The sequence below is a fragment of the Phalacrocorax carbo genome, chromosome 1 (assembly GCF_963921805.1).
Source record: "Phalacrocorax carbo chromosome 1, bPhaCar2.1, whole genome shotgun sequence".
Lineage (NCBI taxonomy): Eukaryota > Metazoa > Chordata > Aves > Suliformes > Phalacrocoracidae > Phalacrocorax > Phalacrocorax carbo.
Window position 1 is genome coordinate 218,489,534 of NC_087513.1, and position 16,156 is coordinate 218,505,689.

A 16,156-nucleotide genomic window follows, 5' to 3' on the forward strand; every position below is an offset into this window, starting at 1 on the left:
GGCTGCTTGCACCATCGCCCTTTCTTCACTTCCACAGTCAGGGTTCTGGCAGACGTGCGCTCCCGCACCGCCATGCTGGTTCAACGCCTCCTGGCGCAAGACATGCCTGATGGTTTCACCCAATGGCGCCCCTACCGCCAGGGTGCGGAGGATATCTTGTGTTTGCGGATTTGCCTGACTTCGGAGGCAATCCATAAGGACTGCCTCCCTGGCTGCTGATGGCAAGTCTGATTCCATAATAGCTTTTTGCAACCTATCACAAAACGTTGTAAATGGCTCTGCTAGACCTTGCTGTATCTTTTGCCAAGGTTCTGCTTTTTTCTCATACCTGCCCACTTCACTATACGCTTTGCGGGAACTCTCCGTTACCGCTTGTAGCTCCCTGCCCCTTAATTCTGCTGCTTGCAACTGCGGGGTTTCCAGTCCTTGACTTCTGCCAGTGAGCCGGTCAAGGGTGGTCCCCCTCAGCGGGTGGCCCGGAACTGCCGCCGCTTGCTGTACAAGGGCATGGCAAGCACTGTGCATTGCCTCCTTCCAAAGTATGTACATTGTGGGAGCCAATATTGCTTTCGCCAACTGCTTAGCATCAGAGGGGGTCAATGGCGCTGCATGCGTAGTGTCCAGCAGCAATCCTACTCCTTCGTCTTTCAGCCCCTTTTCTTTAATTTCTCGCCATAAACTTTGCACTAGCTTGGCATCTATCGGCGTCCACTCCACTCCTCCTCCTGGAGCTAATCGGACAGGGATGATCCCGGGCATCTCTATCCTTACTCCATCGAGGCTACAATCTCTGGCTATCAGCCGCCAGTTAGGTAACTCGACTGACTGTCGCTGGGGTGCACCCTTCGTTAAGAGTCCTGTCTGCCGCCGAGTTACTTCCCCTAGTGCGCGCATAGCCTGCTGCAGCTGCCGCAGCACGTCCTCCGGAGACCCCTCCGGAGCTGCAGCGCCCCGGACCTCCCCTTTTGGCGGTCCCTCTCCTCCCTCCTGCTGACTGGTCCTCCGAGTCCCTGCTGTTTTGTGCCTCTTCTTTGCGCGCCGCAGGCAAGCTGCCCCATCTTCCCACATACGGGCATCGGTTTCTCCCCCAACTTCTGGTTCGCTGCTACTCGAGGTTGTTCTATACTCCCCCTGCCCTCCCCTCCGGGCACCCCAATCCCCCTCCTCGTCCGACTCCCATCTCAAGGGTTGCCCCGGGAGCCAGTCTCGAGGGTCGGGCAGAGGGCGGTGCCGCTGCCGGCGCTGCTTCCGGCGCCGGTCATCTTCCTCCTTCCGCTCCGTCACTCCCGCTGCGTCTACTGCCACGTCACTCTCCGCGCGCGCGGGCTCCCGCGCCCGTGCCAAATCATCCCAGGGGTATGCGGGGGGGGGGCACTCTAAAGGCCCCGCTGGCTCAACAGGGAACACCGCCGCTTCCCGATCCACCTCCTTGGGAGCCTCAGACTGAGTCGCTGGCCAGGCTACTCCGTCCGAACTCTCCGTTTCTTCCCCATCCCCCGCGATGCTTGCCCCGTCTGCGTCCCCACCGCCCCTCCTGGGTCTCTTTCCGGGCTACTGTCGCCTGTAGCACCGTGCAGGCACCGCCGCGCCTGCCGCCACGTCTCCTGATCATCCCGAGCTTTCAATAGTAATCGGTGTATCTTTCCCCAGAGCTGTATGTAGTGGGGTTTCCCCATCATAGCCCTTTCGGCTAACTCCTCTTTAATCCTCACCCACTTATCCGTATCAAATATGTCTGCGGGACCTCGTATGAGCCCCTGCGTAATCATCCATTGGATGGCCTTTGAGGTAGGCGTCTTCGATATCGAAGTACCATATTCCTTCCCCAATCCCTTCAGTACCTTCACGACTGAATCCATGGCGCGCCCGCCGACCTGCGGCTCCCCGTCCCGCCCCTGCCTGCCCCAAGCTCTCTTTTCCCCCCGGCGAACCTGCCAAGCCTCCCCGCTAATCACGTCGGGGTCACCACTTGTAGCTGTACGCTTCTACGGGAGAACTTATCTTGGGCCGCATACCTCCGGGACACAGGGCTCTACCCACCCTGGGGACAGTGATGCACAGACATCAATATGACAGATGCAAAACGTCCGTCTATTTGGCTGCGTCACACGCTTATATAGCTCTCGCGGTTCCTGCTCCTGCCACTCCTATGGGGAGGGGTCTATCTTTCCGTCACATCCCGTAATCTTCCGGTCGCCGATCCCTGTCTATTCCCCTGCAATGGGGTTATTTATAGACCCTCTCTGTGAACCCCGGGGGACCCACACCCAGAAGACAGCTCACTTTGCTTCCATCCATCCCCCCCCACCTCAAAATGTAAGTCTTGATGTAAAGAAATGGAAAATTACCTCTTTTTTCCTCCATTTCAGCTGATTATTTTCACCCTTTTACATTGTTCAATGAAAGCTGTGAAACTGGGCAGATGTTTTAGACTCCTCTGTTGCACTTGTGTAGAGGAAATTCTCCAGATGGTGCTCATGATCCAAAGATGTCCACGACTCAAAACACAGCCTTTTGTTCTTGTTGCGCCATCAGACAAGGAGAAGCATATTTTATGACAGAAGTGCTAAAATAGGTAAAGGAAAAACGCCTTTTCATACCCCACCATCGGGGCAGACTGTGCTTCTTAGTTTCAAGCTAGCACCCCACATCTCACCTGAAGTCACCAGATGTCTCTCACCTGCTCAGCAGACACTCAGAGGAGCTTGTCTTGACCTCCAGCAGCTCCTAGGACCAAAGGCTTATTTTTCATGGCCTTTAACACCACAGAGGACTGCTGTGATGACCCTTCACAACACCATTAGGCATCTGCAAGATGCTTTGCTTTCACTTTCTTCGAAAGGGGACTGTGACCCAACACCCAGCCATTTTTTTGGCTGAGCAGTTGGATCAAGGTGCTGGTTTCTCCTGGCTTTCTCACCCTCATCTTATCCCCCTCATCATTGCAGCCGCGGGAGAGGTGTTTCACAGGGACTGGGTAATGCTGGTGTGTGCTGGGGGAAGGAGTAGGATTTCTTCTGGAAGCCAGCACGACCCCGGCCTCCCCTGGTCCCTCCCCATCCCACCGAGAGCAGAGCAGCATGGACTGAGGGACCCTCCCAGCTCGCCCAGCTCACCACAGGTTTTCAGAAATGTGGACCTGGGTGAAGTATTTGAGAAAAAGACAGGGTTGTCCGGAACCTGCGTTACCCACCATCACCCCCGCACAGCTACAGGAAGGCACCGGGACCCTCACATTGGCCCGTTGGCCGAGCATCACCCGAAGTGTCCCCACGAAAATGCTCCTTCCCTCAGACACCTGAGCTTCTCTGGAGCCTCCTCCGCTGGGACTGTAGCCCCCTTCTGGGGTACAGCCTGTACCCCTCCTCCTTAGGAGTATGACTTTGCATTCACCTCTATTAAATTAGCTGTCTTTGCATCATCTGAAAACCTTATTAGCAATGATTTTATACTTTCTTCTACACAATTGATAACAATCATATATCAGAGCCAGCATCCAATCAATCCCTGTTGAATGTCCCCAGAAATATATGGAAAACTAGCTCTCAGCGGGGAGCTATCGCTGAAGTCAGACTTTGCAGTTAGCCAAACTCCATTAACATCTGCTTTACTTATTATCTATTTATTTATTCTTTTTTTAATAATGAAGTATATATCCCAATGTTGTGAAAATAAAAAAATACTCACAGTTGTATTCAGCCTTCAGGTAACTTTATCGCCCAAATGTGGAAGTCATCAGAAAAATGAAATGACATGATTCTACGGAAGCTAAACACCCAAAGTAAGTACTGATTGCCATTACTTACATTCTTACCCTTTTTATAGTTTATTGATCAAGTCTCATATTCACTTTTCCATTATTTTGTTTGGAACTAATGTTAAACTAAGCATTCTCAAATTTCTCCAGTAATCCCATTTCTCTTTTTTAATATTAGAACATCAGGAAGGTTTAAAGGGTTCCTTTTTTTTTCCTTTTTTTTTTTTTTCCACTGGTTTTGCTATACTTGAGGAAGGCTTGCAGGCCTGGTAGCTCCTCCACCAGCTCTTCTGGACCCCCCAGGCACATATTATCCAAACCTGCTGATTTCCACTTGTCTGAGTCCAGTTCCCAAAGATGATGGATGGGATGAATCTGCAGTTAAAAATGTAAATGGAAATACTCACAGGCAAAATCTGAATTGAAATGTGTGCCACAATATAAAGAAGTTGAAGGTGCACTGGAGACTTTGGGGTTGCTGGAGGTGTTGGTAAAATTCAGCAAAATTTAGTCAGCAGGGATGCACCAGAAATGCTGCCTCAGGTGACTGTGTCGAGGCAGAAGACAAGTCCCGAGGACAGGGACGATCTCCATCCCCACCCTGCAGGCACCGTCATGCTCTGGGAGGTCACCTCTGCCCTCCCCTCCATTCGCAGACCTAAAACAGGACCCTTTTCCCTGAAAACAGGGCAGAGAGGAGGCACCCTCTAGTAAAACTGCCTGTTCTTTGGGGTGTGACATCAGGACTGGGGGGGCACAGACCGTGGTCCGTCCGCATGGGCCAGCAGCTCAGTCCCAGTGCCTCCAAGACTGGCCCAGCCTATGGACCACCCCGCATTATACCCCTGCTCTGGCCACCAGGTACCACCACGCTGGCTGGTTGCTTTGTCCACACCCGAGGCCCACATTCAGGCGGCCGGCAGCAGGCACATCTGGGTGGACATCCCTCCTAGCTTCCAGAGGGCATGTTAGGGGCTTCTCTGAGGCAGAGCCACACCCAAATCTAGGGATAGCCCGTTCTGGGTGCAGAAAGGGATGGAGAGGGGGCCTAGAAATTCAAGCCAAGAGGTAGAGAGAGAAAAAGGATGGTTCTTGTATTTGCTCGCACCAGTACACAGGCTTCAGAACTGTTATCTCAGCTTTCACCACCTTGTGTTATGTCACCGCCCATGCCTGTATTTCTCTAGTAACCCATGCCGTCTTCCCCATCCATAGGCAACGGGCTGCTCACACCTCCCTTTTCCAGTACATGTGGTCCTACTACAGAACATATACTAACAACTGGCTTAGTTTTTATTAGTGAGAGTATGAATATTTGCAAAACACTTTGAGATACCTGACAGAGGGTTACTGATGACAGGTAAAGTCACATTTTTGTTGCCACAGCTGATGTTATATCAAGATTTGCTCCCGGTTTCCTTCATAGTTGGCTGCCCCAAGACAGACCTTTGCGGAAACGGTGGGAGAGGAATTTTGGGGAGCTGGAGGCTCCCGTCCTGCTGGACTTGGCTCAGTTATGCCCAGTGTGGGACTGAGGCCACTTCTCTGTGCAAACGTGTTGTACTTCAGTTGCATCCGACATTAGCTGGCAGGGATTTCTTCATGCTTGGAGGCCAGGCTGGCTCTGCGCATCCCCTGGGGGTCCGGAGGCAGGGATGCTAAGAGAGGACCTGGATGTCTCCTGTTACTGCTGACTTCTCCTTCGCGCCAAAGTGCCCATCTCAGCCAGAAGACATCAGATCTTCCCATCTCTGCCCACAGCACAGCTGAGTGCACAGCTCTGAGGGGCCACAGTGAAGCAAACCCGCACTGTTGGCAGCAAAGCCTGCAGCCTTACCGCAGCTTGTAGCCGGGGAGGGACGCTGGACCTGATCATCAGGGGGCTCTGGTGCAAATAGCCAAGCGGGGCAGAGGAGCAGTGCTCCCACCACCTCTGTGTCCTTGCAGCCTTCTGAGAGGGCATCAGGAAAGAGGAGACCCGATGGGTGCCCCCAGGCCTGAGTGCCTTCGGGGAGCATCGCTGCCCCAGCACGCCTGCTCCCATCCCACGGAGACGACACGCAATGCATGAGACATTTCTATACTGACATAACAGGCACACGTTTTATATGTACTTCTTTAATGGTTTCTGTTTCATAAGATCCGCAATAGCACCTTAAGAAGTCAGAAACTGTAGTTTGCTTGCAAAGGCCTTGATTGTACAAATACCCAACAGTGGTGGGTTTAGGACAACACAGGGGATCCCAGCAATATGGGAACGGTGGCGGTCCCTGGTGTCTGGCTCCTACTGTCCCAACGATTTTTTTTCCCCTCCACTATTCAGATCCCTTCATCTCAGCTAGGTACTGTCATTTCTGCTGTTTGAGTCTGAAATAAGGACAGTCTTCTGCCTGCAACTGCCTGCAGCTGCTGGGAGCTAGAGCAAAATATACAGGAGATTCATTCCTGAAACAGAGATTGCATAAAGGCTTCTCTGGTTGACATACTTAGATGTGAACACCTTTATGCTGCAATTAAGAAATCCCCAGGGTTGGAAATATATTAAGGAAAATTCTGTACTATCCCACGACTGTCACAAAGAAGGCTTGTGCATTGCCCATCCTGCTCTGGGTCACCCAGCTTTAGCCACTCAGACCTGTTTAAAATCCACCTGTGAAATCAAGACACAAGGGTTTGGTTCAGTCCTGGCCTTCTTGGGACTTTTTACCTTCCCATATCCACCCCTATGAAAGGTCTGTTTCTGTAACCGTGTGCCAGCTCACTCCACCAAAGCAAGGCACGTGAAAGGCAGGGGAGACCCCCCTTTCACCCCCAAGGCTCTGTTTCATAAGAGCCCCAGACAGCAGTATCCCATCACCCCGTTATCTGAAGAAATTCTCCTGTCAGATATGCAAAGAGACAAAATCAGAAGCAAGGCACTATCAAAACGTCCAGGTTCTAAAGAGGGATTTACTGTGCCATGAGGAGTAACCAGCTGTGTGTCAGGAGCTGCCACCTTACGCATTGTGTCCATGGAGCATGACCAGGGCTCTGAGCTGCTGCTGGACTGCCAGGTGCTATGGAGCCAGTGCAAAATAAATAACAAAACCCTCTGAACTCCCTGTCACTGGAGGCTACTGTTTTAGAGAATACGGAAAATTTACAGGCAAACTTCTGTCCTGGCTCCCACCCAGTGCACTTGAAGTATTAGAAGAACACAAGTCTGCTCTCGCTCCAAGTGAAATCCCTTTACATCCACTATGTCTGGAAGAACTGAGCAGGAGGAACATGCTACTTCCATCCCCTTGACAAACAGATTGCCCAGTGCCCTCCCTGCCATGCTCATGCAGGGAATTTGGGATAATGCAGACAGAAACGCCACCAGGAAATGTTTACATATCTCTGGCAGTGGTATCTCACAATAAATCCTGCGTGGACCCTACCATCTCCCCACCTCTCTAATCCATCTCTACCTCACCAAACCCAGTTGAAACAATAGAACCGTGACCCAGCCAACTCACCCACCTCCTGTGCCAGCAATGGGATCCATCTCAGACGGAACCTGAGCCTGGAGCATTTATACCGCATCCGGAGAGTGCCCTGGGGCACCGCAGGGCATGGATGGTGGGGCTTGTCCCCCGACGCAGGCGGTGAAGAGCATCGGGGACACCACCAGTCCAATTTCCCTGGGTAGTTCCTATGACTGTGTTAACCGGGTGGGGATTGCACAAGCCCTGCAGACTTTCAGGTTGTCCCTGAAGCAAGCTCAGTGAATCCCCTCCACCCCATCACTCATCTCCACCCTCACCACAGTAACGTCTGCAAAATTCGTTGCCTGGTCCTGGATCCCAAAGGATTTCCAGGGCTATGCATGAGCCAGCCTGGGGCAAGCAGGGACCTGTCGATCAGGCGTGAGTTTTAGCCTTGTCCTTGCCCTAGACTGAAAGTGCTTTGGGACCAGGTCCTGGTTTAGCTTTTTGTGAAACACAATGGAGAGGAGTTCAGAAGCTCTGAGACAGAGATCAGCAGATATTCCTGCTGTAAACCTTTTATCTGATTTTGTACTCATTTCTGATTTTAGAAGAGAGCAATGGATTTATCAGACTACTGTTCCTCCTCTAGAAACCTGCAGCGGCCCTGAGCAGACTGTGTAGTGGGGACAGGGGAATGGCAATCAGCAACTTCCCAACTGCCACAACCCTTCGGGGGAGCTGTCAGGGGCCTTTGGGGACCAGCAGGGACCTCTAATACATGAGGGAAAACCAGCCAACCAGTAACTGCACCCTGGCTGCCAAGTTACCACCTCATTTTAGGCAGGTCAGCTTACAAGGCTGTGCTATTTATTATCTGCCTGTCTGTGCAGTGGGGATTTTTATTAATTAACTAACATTTGCTAAGACATTATGACGACGGAGGTGAGATGAAGTAAAATCATTAAGATTGCTACTCTATTACCCACAGAGCTCTGCAGATGCAGAACAATTAATAAAGCATCGCTGTTCATAAGCAGCAATAACAATGAATGGAAATGTGGCACTTTAACTCGGAACACTCGAGGCTTTGTTCGTGATGAAAGCCGTGCTTGTCTCCGTCTATTCAGCAAAGCATTCAAATACAGCTGAAGAGCATTTTCCTTTAAAGCATATGCTTAGAGCTTGACTCAGCACAAAGCTGAAGCATGATCTCCACTTCAGGCGCAGGCTTGACTCCTTCTCAGTGCATGTTAGCACTGAAACCCTGCCCACGCATTCACTGAGGACAGAGGAGTGTTTCTTATAGTGACCCCATTGACTTCCACTTCTCTCCCAAAGTTTTAGAGATTTCATTTACTTTTTGCACGTGCTACGTGGATGCTGTGAAAACACTTCCGTCAAAATCCCTTCCTCCTCCCCAGGAAAGGAATCTTGCAATCTAAACGTGCTTACAAATAGCCTACCACATCAACTGAGCTAAAAAATATAGGTCTTCCAAGAGTAGGAAATTAAATACAAAGTGCAGAAGTTCTGGTTTCACATCTCGTGTGAGTTATTAAGCTAACATTTTAACCACATTAGAAATATAAATCTTCCTGATCAGCTGGCTAATGTCCCATTATGCATGCCCCTTTGGACATTAATTGCTAAGCTAGTGATTCATTGACTCAAGGACATTTGCCTGTGCAGTTTGCTCCCTGACCCAGCTGCCACAGCTATCCAAGGAGCAGAGCAGGGCAAGGGCTCTGAGTTTAAAACTGCCTCCTCAGATGTACAAAACTGTTCTTGGAAACCCGGAGAAGCAGAAGGATCCATGAAACGCACTCATCTGGTACAGTGACACACAGCCCATACCAACCACACTGGCTGCTAAAATGCAGGTGAAAATGTGGGTGCCTGCAGGAACGCATCGCCCCTGCGAGAGGATCCCCTGAGCCCCACTCACTGGGGCACCATCACCCCAGGCAAAGCACCAGTGGGGAGTGCAGTAACGTAGCATGCAGGCCAGCACTGTCCTGGTATTGCCATTTACCCACCCTTTTTCCGTTATTTATACTGGAGGCAGGCCTTCTGTTTTGCATTTGCGCAGCACCTACCTCCCCCTAGCTCCACGATGAGGACGATGATGACACGAGACTCCTGGGCATTTATAAAAGGGTCCCTTCTCAGGACCGTGCTCAGACTGCTGTCACCTCTCAGCACACACGCTCATTTCAGCTGCACTGCTGCTGTGCTCAGAGTCAAGCGTGTGCCTAAGTTCATCGCTGGGCAGAGGCCAAAGAGGAGGAGCAGTGAAGAAAGTGGCAGAATCAACCATGTTGAGTTAAAGTGTGTAACAGACACCAATAAGCAATATTGTTCTTTAATATTGACAAATTTAGATGGCAGCTGAATTGTTATTAGAATCAGCTTTCAGGAGAAAACACTTCAGCAGAGGGTTGCTTTGGCAGCAAGTTCTTGTTTTCAGGTAGGAAGGCAGGGCTGGAGGAGACCTGAACCAGCCAACAAGTCTCTCTCAGTCAGTCACAAGCTGTCTGGCAACTCACCCCTGCCTCCAAATCTACTGTAACCCCTGTGACAGCTGCTGTGCAGCAACTCCAGGTCCTCCGGGCCCTAAGGACCTTAGAGCATCTATTTGAGTCTAAATGTATTCGTGTGCTGCCTGTAACAACTTGCTCTCCTGACATGTTTTATTTCTCACAGCTCTGTCTCCTATCAGAAATCACGCGGACTGCTCTGTGTAAATACTCTTTCTTTTGTTAAAAAAGCCAACACAAACACAAATGTTTTGAGGACATGAAAAAACCCCAACGATATGAGCAGCTTTTGTAACCAGCTCTGTTATCTTCACTGTTAAGCAAACAGCTTTTAATGAACAGACTTTCATTTCCCCTGTGCCTATCGCAGGGTTCCCACCTCAGATGAAATCAGGAAGAGAAAAGAAAAAGAAAAAAAGAAATGTGTTGAAAGAGTTAAGATCTTTTGGGGTTTTTTTGATCTGAAATCGTGAATCTCTTTCTTTCCCTTTTCTTTTGAAGTTGTAGCAGCGTTACTGGGATGACTAGAGCAGAGCAGGGTTTTGGTTGCTGTACCGGTGTCATCTCCTGCGTCATTCTGCTGTGAACCAGCCTGGTCCCAGAGAGCGCTCGTTGCTCCTGCTCTCAGTCAGGAACACTGGGCTTGATCAGCCCCAACCAGAGCCCTCAGCGACCTGCCGGCTCCCAGCCCTGATGCAGGACACTTTGTGGAGCCCGGAGCTAGGGAGAGCCGTTCTCCAGCACCTCCAGGGTCACCAGCCCCTCTGAAGGAGGCACCTCCGAGGTCCAGGCGTGCGGCAGTGGCTGCCTTCGAGGCGGCTTCCCCACCACGGGCAGGTCTGAAACGGCTCTGCAGCACAGGCAGGCTGAGGTCTTGGCAAGTGCCCTCCACCCTCTCGGTCAGGGAAAAAAGGGTGCTCTGCAGAAATGGCTGGACAACCTGCTCCGCCGTATGACTATCGACACGAACACACCAGACCTTTCGTCAGGTCTCACAGTCGACACAGGGTCAGAGCACCCTGGCTCCTGACATTGCTGCGAGAGCTGGGCTGCAGAGCATGAGCCTTCGGAAAGGGCTCCCTAATTGCCGCAGCCAGAAGACCCTGGCTGCTGCCTGGATGAGGAAGTGTTATACTGGCCAGACCAGAGGAAGCTCCTGAGCTTGGGGGGGACCAAAAAGTGCCCAGAACCCCGTGCCTCAGAGTGGCGTGTAAGAGAGAAGAGCGGCCGACAGAAGGTACGATGCAGAGAGGAGAAGCATGCTTTTGTCTCAGCATCCCACCCAGTGGAACAAAGAAAGGTCTCTGGGCTCCAGTGCATTCCCTCCTCTTCCTCATCCCAGGGTTCCTTCCCATGGTGGAAAGGAAACTGTGGCTGCAGCGTTGAAGGATACTGGCGGTTCAGTGCTTAACATCCCCTGGGAGCCACCAGAGCCGGAGGAGCTCGTGGAGGGGCAGCAGTGGGGCCTCTTCAACCCTGCGTGTTGGCCAAGCCAGGGCTGTGCTGGGAGCAGGCTCAGCCGCTCCCGGGACCACACTGCCCGACCTCCCTGGAGGACCTCCTGAGACCTGCTGCAAGCACTGCTGCTCTCTGGGGCCCTGAGCAAGCACCAGCAGCATCGCCTACTCAGAGTCAACAGCAACTCACACTGCAATTTTTGCAATGGGCATTTAGCTGCTGAGCCAGAGTGGCCACCAGGACTGGGCTGTCAGGACAAGAAGACAGAGCAGTCCCATCTGTGCACGCGCTGCCCACCAAGTCGATGTGATGCAAAGCACTGGACAAAAGGACATTTGTGCTTTGGTGATGACAGCTGGACAGATGGCTGTGACTTTTCCATGGGACTGAGAAGCTTCAGCCATGTGGGAACAGCCCATTCCTGCTGTAGTCCAGGCTGCAGGAACCAGAAGACTCCCGACAGGACTGTGGCTGCTGGTGTCAGTGTTTCCACAGTCCTCCATATTATAACGATGCAACAAAAACCCACCTTGAAAGCAGAGCACGCTGACCTTCCAGCAGAGACCTGAAATTCTGGCAAGCTTCCCCCTGAGGTCTCCAGTGCTGCCTCCGCTCCCTTCTCCCCATGGGGGGTCTTTATGTGCGCCTGGGTGAGAGTCTCCCCTCTTTCTGACCTCGCCACTCCTGAGACGCACCGAAGCAGAGACAGCAGGTGAGTTTACTCTGACAGCCTGCATCAGTGTCTGCTGAGGAAGGGAGAGGTAGGAAAAGGGGTCTCCTTGCTGGTCAGATTTATGATCAAGTTAAACTCAGAACTGTCCTTGCTGCTCCTCCAGAAGTATCTAATGCTCAGCCTTCATGTTTGCACTGCTTTTCACAATTGTCTGAGGCAGATGGCCACTGACTTCAGGTGGAATAAGGTATTACCGATGCAACTGGCACATATACCAAGGAGAGGAGCAAGAAAAAGTTCAACAAAGCTATTTTGGTGTTGAAGGATATATCAAATGTACAGCAGCAAAGTAGTGCGTAATCAGCTACCGTATGGGCAGAAAAGGATCTTGAGGTGCAATGTACCTCATGCTGAGCACGGCTCAGCAGTGCAGTGCTCTGGCAAAGACAGAAGATGCTTCTGTGGGATGTGTCAGGTGCAGCAGACCGTTGTCCCTTTGCGCTCCACTCTAGAGGCTTGAATTCAGTTTTGGACATCATGGTTTAAGGCTATGTCTCCCTTAAACATGGGACAATAAAGCCTTTCCCGACCTCACAGGGCTCTTCAGCATGTAAACGCCTTCAGCAGCAAGAGGTGCCGGGGTGCCTTAGCAATGGAACCTCCATGAAAACAGGACAGAGCACCATCTGTGCCATGGTAAACAGCACTTTGCCCATCCAGCTATGGTTCACGTACCAGGCTCCAGTGAGATGACCAACACCGTGTTCATGGTCTAGGCCCTGAGATAACAGGTGAAGGGACAAACTGAAACAAAGCTGTAGCACAGCAAACAAAATCGGCAGCAGTAGGTGATGGTAAAACAGCAGATGTAAGAGTCTTGATGCCCAGTCTCTCCTAGGTGGACCATTCAGGGGAAGCATCTCTAGGAGAAACCTGTAGGACTGAAGGGGCTGATGACCCAAGTCCATGTTTCCAGAAATCCCACCACCCTCAACTTCCCTTGAACCTCTTGGGCAAACCTGTTCCTCCAGGCGAGAAGTGCTGCAGCTCTTGGTGCTGCTTTCCAGATCCTGTCCCATCCCCCTTCCCTCTGGCAGCACTCAGCACCTGCTCCCCCAGCGGGGGCAGGAGCACTCCCCTGTGGGGCAGAAGAGGCGGACGACACGCTCCCGGATCTGCCTTGTCCTCACCCCGTACACGATGGGGTTGAGCATTGGCGGGACAACGACGTAGAGGTTGGCCAGGAGGATATGAACATGACTTGGGATCTGGTGGCCAAACCGATGCGTGAGAAAGGAGAAAAAGGCGGGCACGTAGAACATGAGGATCACACACAGGTGGGAGCCACAGGTGCTCAGGGTTTTGAGACGGGCCTCCGGGGATGGGAGCCGAAAGACCGCCCTGAGGATCAGAGCGTAAGAGACAGCAATGAGCACGACGTCCAGGCCGGAGGAGAGAAGAGCCGTTGTCAGCCCATACCAGATGTTGGCTTTTATGTCGGCGCAGGCCAGGCGGGCGATGCCCATGTGCTCACAGTAGGTGTGGGGCATGACGTTGTGCCCGCAGTACGGCAGCCGCTTCAGGAGGAAGATGGGTGGGAACATGATGCAGAACCCCCGGACGACAGCAGTCACAGCTATTTTCCCAATCACTGACGGGGTTAAGGTTGACGAGTACCGCAGTGGGTCGCAGATGGCCACATACCGGTCAAATGCCATCGCCAGCAGAACGGACGATTCCACAATGAAGCTGAAATGGGTGAAGAACATCTGTGTAATGCAGGCATCGAAGGAAATTTCCCTAGCACTAAACCAGAAGATCGCCAGCATTTTGGGCACAGTCGTGGTCGAAAGCATGAGGTCAGCAACAGCCAGCATAGCGAGGAAGAGGTACATGGGCTCGTGGAGGCTCCTTTCTATGACGATGACAAAGAGGAGGACAGAGTTGCTGAACACCGCAGTGATGTACATCAAACAGAAGGGGACGGAGATCCAGATGTGGGACTCCTCCATGCCCGGGATGCCCGTCAGGACAAAGGTGATAGGATCGAAGCTGCTTTCATTGAGCTCGTACATGATGCTCCAGTGCTCCGTGTCAGCCTGACTATGCTCTGTGCAAGAAAGGGAAGGGATAAATAGCACCTGGTGAGCCTGGTGTAAGCCCATGACCGCCTACAAATGTGTACAAATCAGTGCATACAGCACCCTATTTGCAACCGCCTTCCAACCTGAGCTGTTTCTGAAGGCTGAGGGCTTGACTCGGTGTGTTTGGCTGTACAAAGGAATCCATTCATTCTTTCTTATCAACCCTACAAACTGTGTCTGTAAGAAAAACACTTTCTCTGTCCCTCCTTTTGCACTGCAAAACAGGCCAGGTCCTTTTCTCTCTCTGCTTTATCCACTGTCACAAAAGTATTACAAAAGTCATAATTGCTTGCTTTGTAGGCTCTATATCTGTGTGCACCTAGAAAGCCGTGTGTCTTAGTTAGGACTGCGTGTTTCTTCAGGGAGATTAAATAATACAATATCTTGCTCTGCTCACATCAGTGACCAGTTCATTTCTGAGAGCTCCTTGTACAAACCATTAAGATAGGAATAAAAACTGTAACAGTACCAACACTGATAAGTGTCTTGGATGTGGCTGACATTCAGCTACTACCTCTGAAGGTTGTGACCACCTCTTAAATTTCTGCTGGACATGCTACTCCCTGTATTTCCACCTATATAAAGATGTTGACCCATTTGAAAACACTGCAAAGTGCTTTTTGTGCCTCTTTCCCATCCCACAGGGATTTCAGAGACCCAAACACTGGCAAACACCGGCAAACACCAAGAGGGAAAGGGAAGAGCTAGGCTGGACTTTCAGCCCATGCCCAGACTTTCTTAACACCCGGGAGCAACCCTTACCTGACAGATTTCCTGCATGCCCAGGGAGTTCATGCCTTCCTCTCTCCTTTGTAAAGAGGGGCAAAAACACGGTGGGCTGCACAGCATGGTCTTTGGACAAAGAAATGCTGGCCCAAAAGGCAAGGCAACAAGTGCTATCAGGGCAGCCAAGTCATGGCAATGCTCTGGAGAGATACCCCGAGTACAGACGGCTGCGCTGATGCTCAGCCAACACGGGAGCCTCCCAGCCTCTGAGCTCAACCTCCTGCAGTTTCCCCCGTTCCCGAAGTGCCCTAACACGGAGCAGCCCCAGGAAGGGCTGATCGGCCTGAGGGTATTTCTGGAGATTTGAATAATGCAAACAAGCCAAGCCTGCAGAGTTCTCTGTGGCCCCTTGGCCATAACAAGGGCTTCAAGGTGAAGGAACGATGCAGGACTGCTGGTTTTATGCGCTTCCCCCATTTCACCCCTATTTGTAGCCCCATCCCCGTGTATCATACACTAGGAAAAGCCGAGGGCAGGGTTGGGATACAGGAAAATCAGTTTGATTTGTACCAAAGCCAAACTTTTGTCTTCAGACCTGCTTGCAGCCAGTTTTATTTGTATTGCAAACTGCAGGTATCTGAGTGGAAGGCGTGTTTGCATTTCTAAGCATTTCCATTAAGAAGGATTATTGTCCTCTGTGAACCAGAAGTCTACTGAAAACGTCAGTCAGTATAGAAAAGATCTTCAGCTCCTCACAAATATTTATCCAATTGCCTCTTCCACATTTAAAACCACATAATTCAACAGAAGTGAATAAAGACAGGCTAGGTCTATAATTGTAAATTAAATCAGCCTGGAAACATTCCCAGGCAGCAATGCCAGCCACTGCCTGCCTGCATATGGTTTACAAAGCAGCTCAGCCAGACTTTACACCTCCACTTCTCAGTGATATGGAAATATATTTCTCTCGACTGCACCATTACTTCCTTTCATTATTTTCAAACAAGAAAGCAGTGCCCCAAACACTGGCGTTTAATATAAAATATGACTCACCAAGGGCCAGCCCCAAGGAGGAACGAGGAACCTCAGCCCTGATCGGTGCAGAACTGCGGGGAAGTGCAAATCCCTATCTGTGCTGCCCAGGGCTGGTGATATTAGTCCTTCCCCCTCCTGAATCTCAGAAGGAACATCAGCCCTTCGACTTGTGGAGGTTTAAATTGCTAACGCATTAAAGATTAACAGCAGTTAACACTCCCAGGTGACTCAAGATATTTCCTGCTTTTCCGTCATTTGCATTGCAAGTGTTTTTACTCTGTCCCTGCCTGGGCACCAGCTACGCCCCCTGACCACAGCAGGGACTTGAGAGGGAGTGCGGCACGGCACGCTGCCCGAGCGGGGCTCCCAGGCTC

At 51.3% G+C, this 16,156-nt stretch overlaps 1 protein-coding gene across 1 annotated transcript; it reads right to left on the bottom strand.

Annotated features, from left to right (window-relative positions):
* Positions 1 to 12,895: 12,895 nt before the first annotated feature.
* Positions 12,896 to 15,899, bottom strand: LOC104053755 (olfactory receptor 52B2-like). Its single transcript, XM_009515228.2, has 2 exons — positions 15,801 to 15,899; positions 12,896 to 13,987 (listed from the first exon to the last, which is right to left on the bottom strand). The coding sequence occupies exon 2, from the start codon at positions 13,950 to 13,952 to the stop codon at positions 12,978 to 12,980; it is 975 nt and encodes a 324-aa protein (XP_009513523.2). The 5' UTR covers positions 13,953 to 13,987; positions 15,801 to 15,899; the 3' UTR covers positions 12,896 to 12,977.
* Between the last annotated feature and the right edge of the window lie 257 nt (positions 15,900 to 16,156).

Bases quoted from the DNA above. Each gene is read 5' to 3' on its own strand.
- LOC104053755 (XM_009515228.2), bottom strand. From the start codon at position 13,952: ATGTACGAGCTCAATGAAAGCAGCTTCGATCCTATCACCTTTGTCCTG.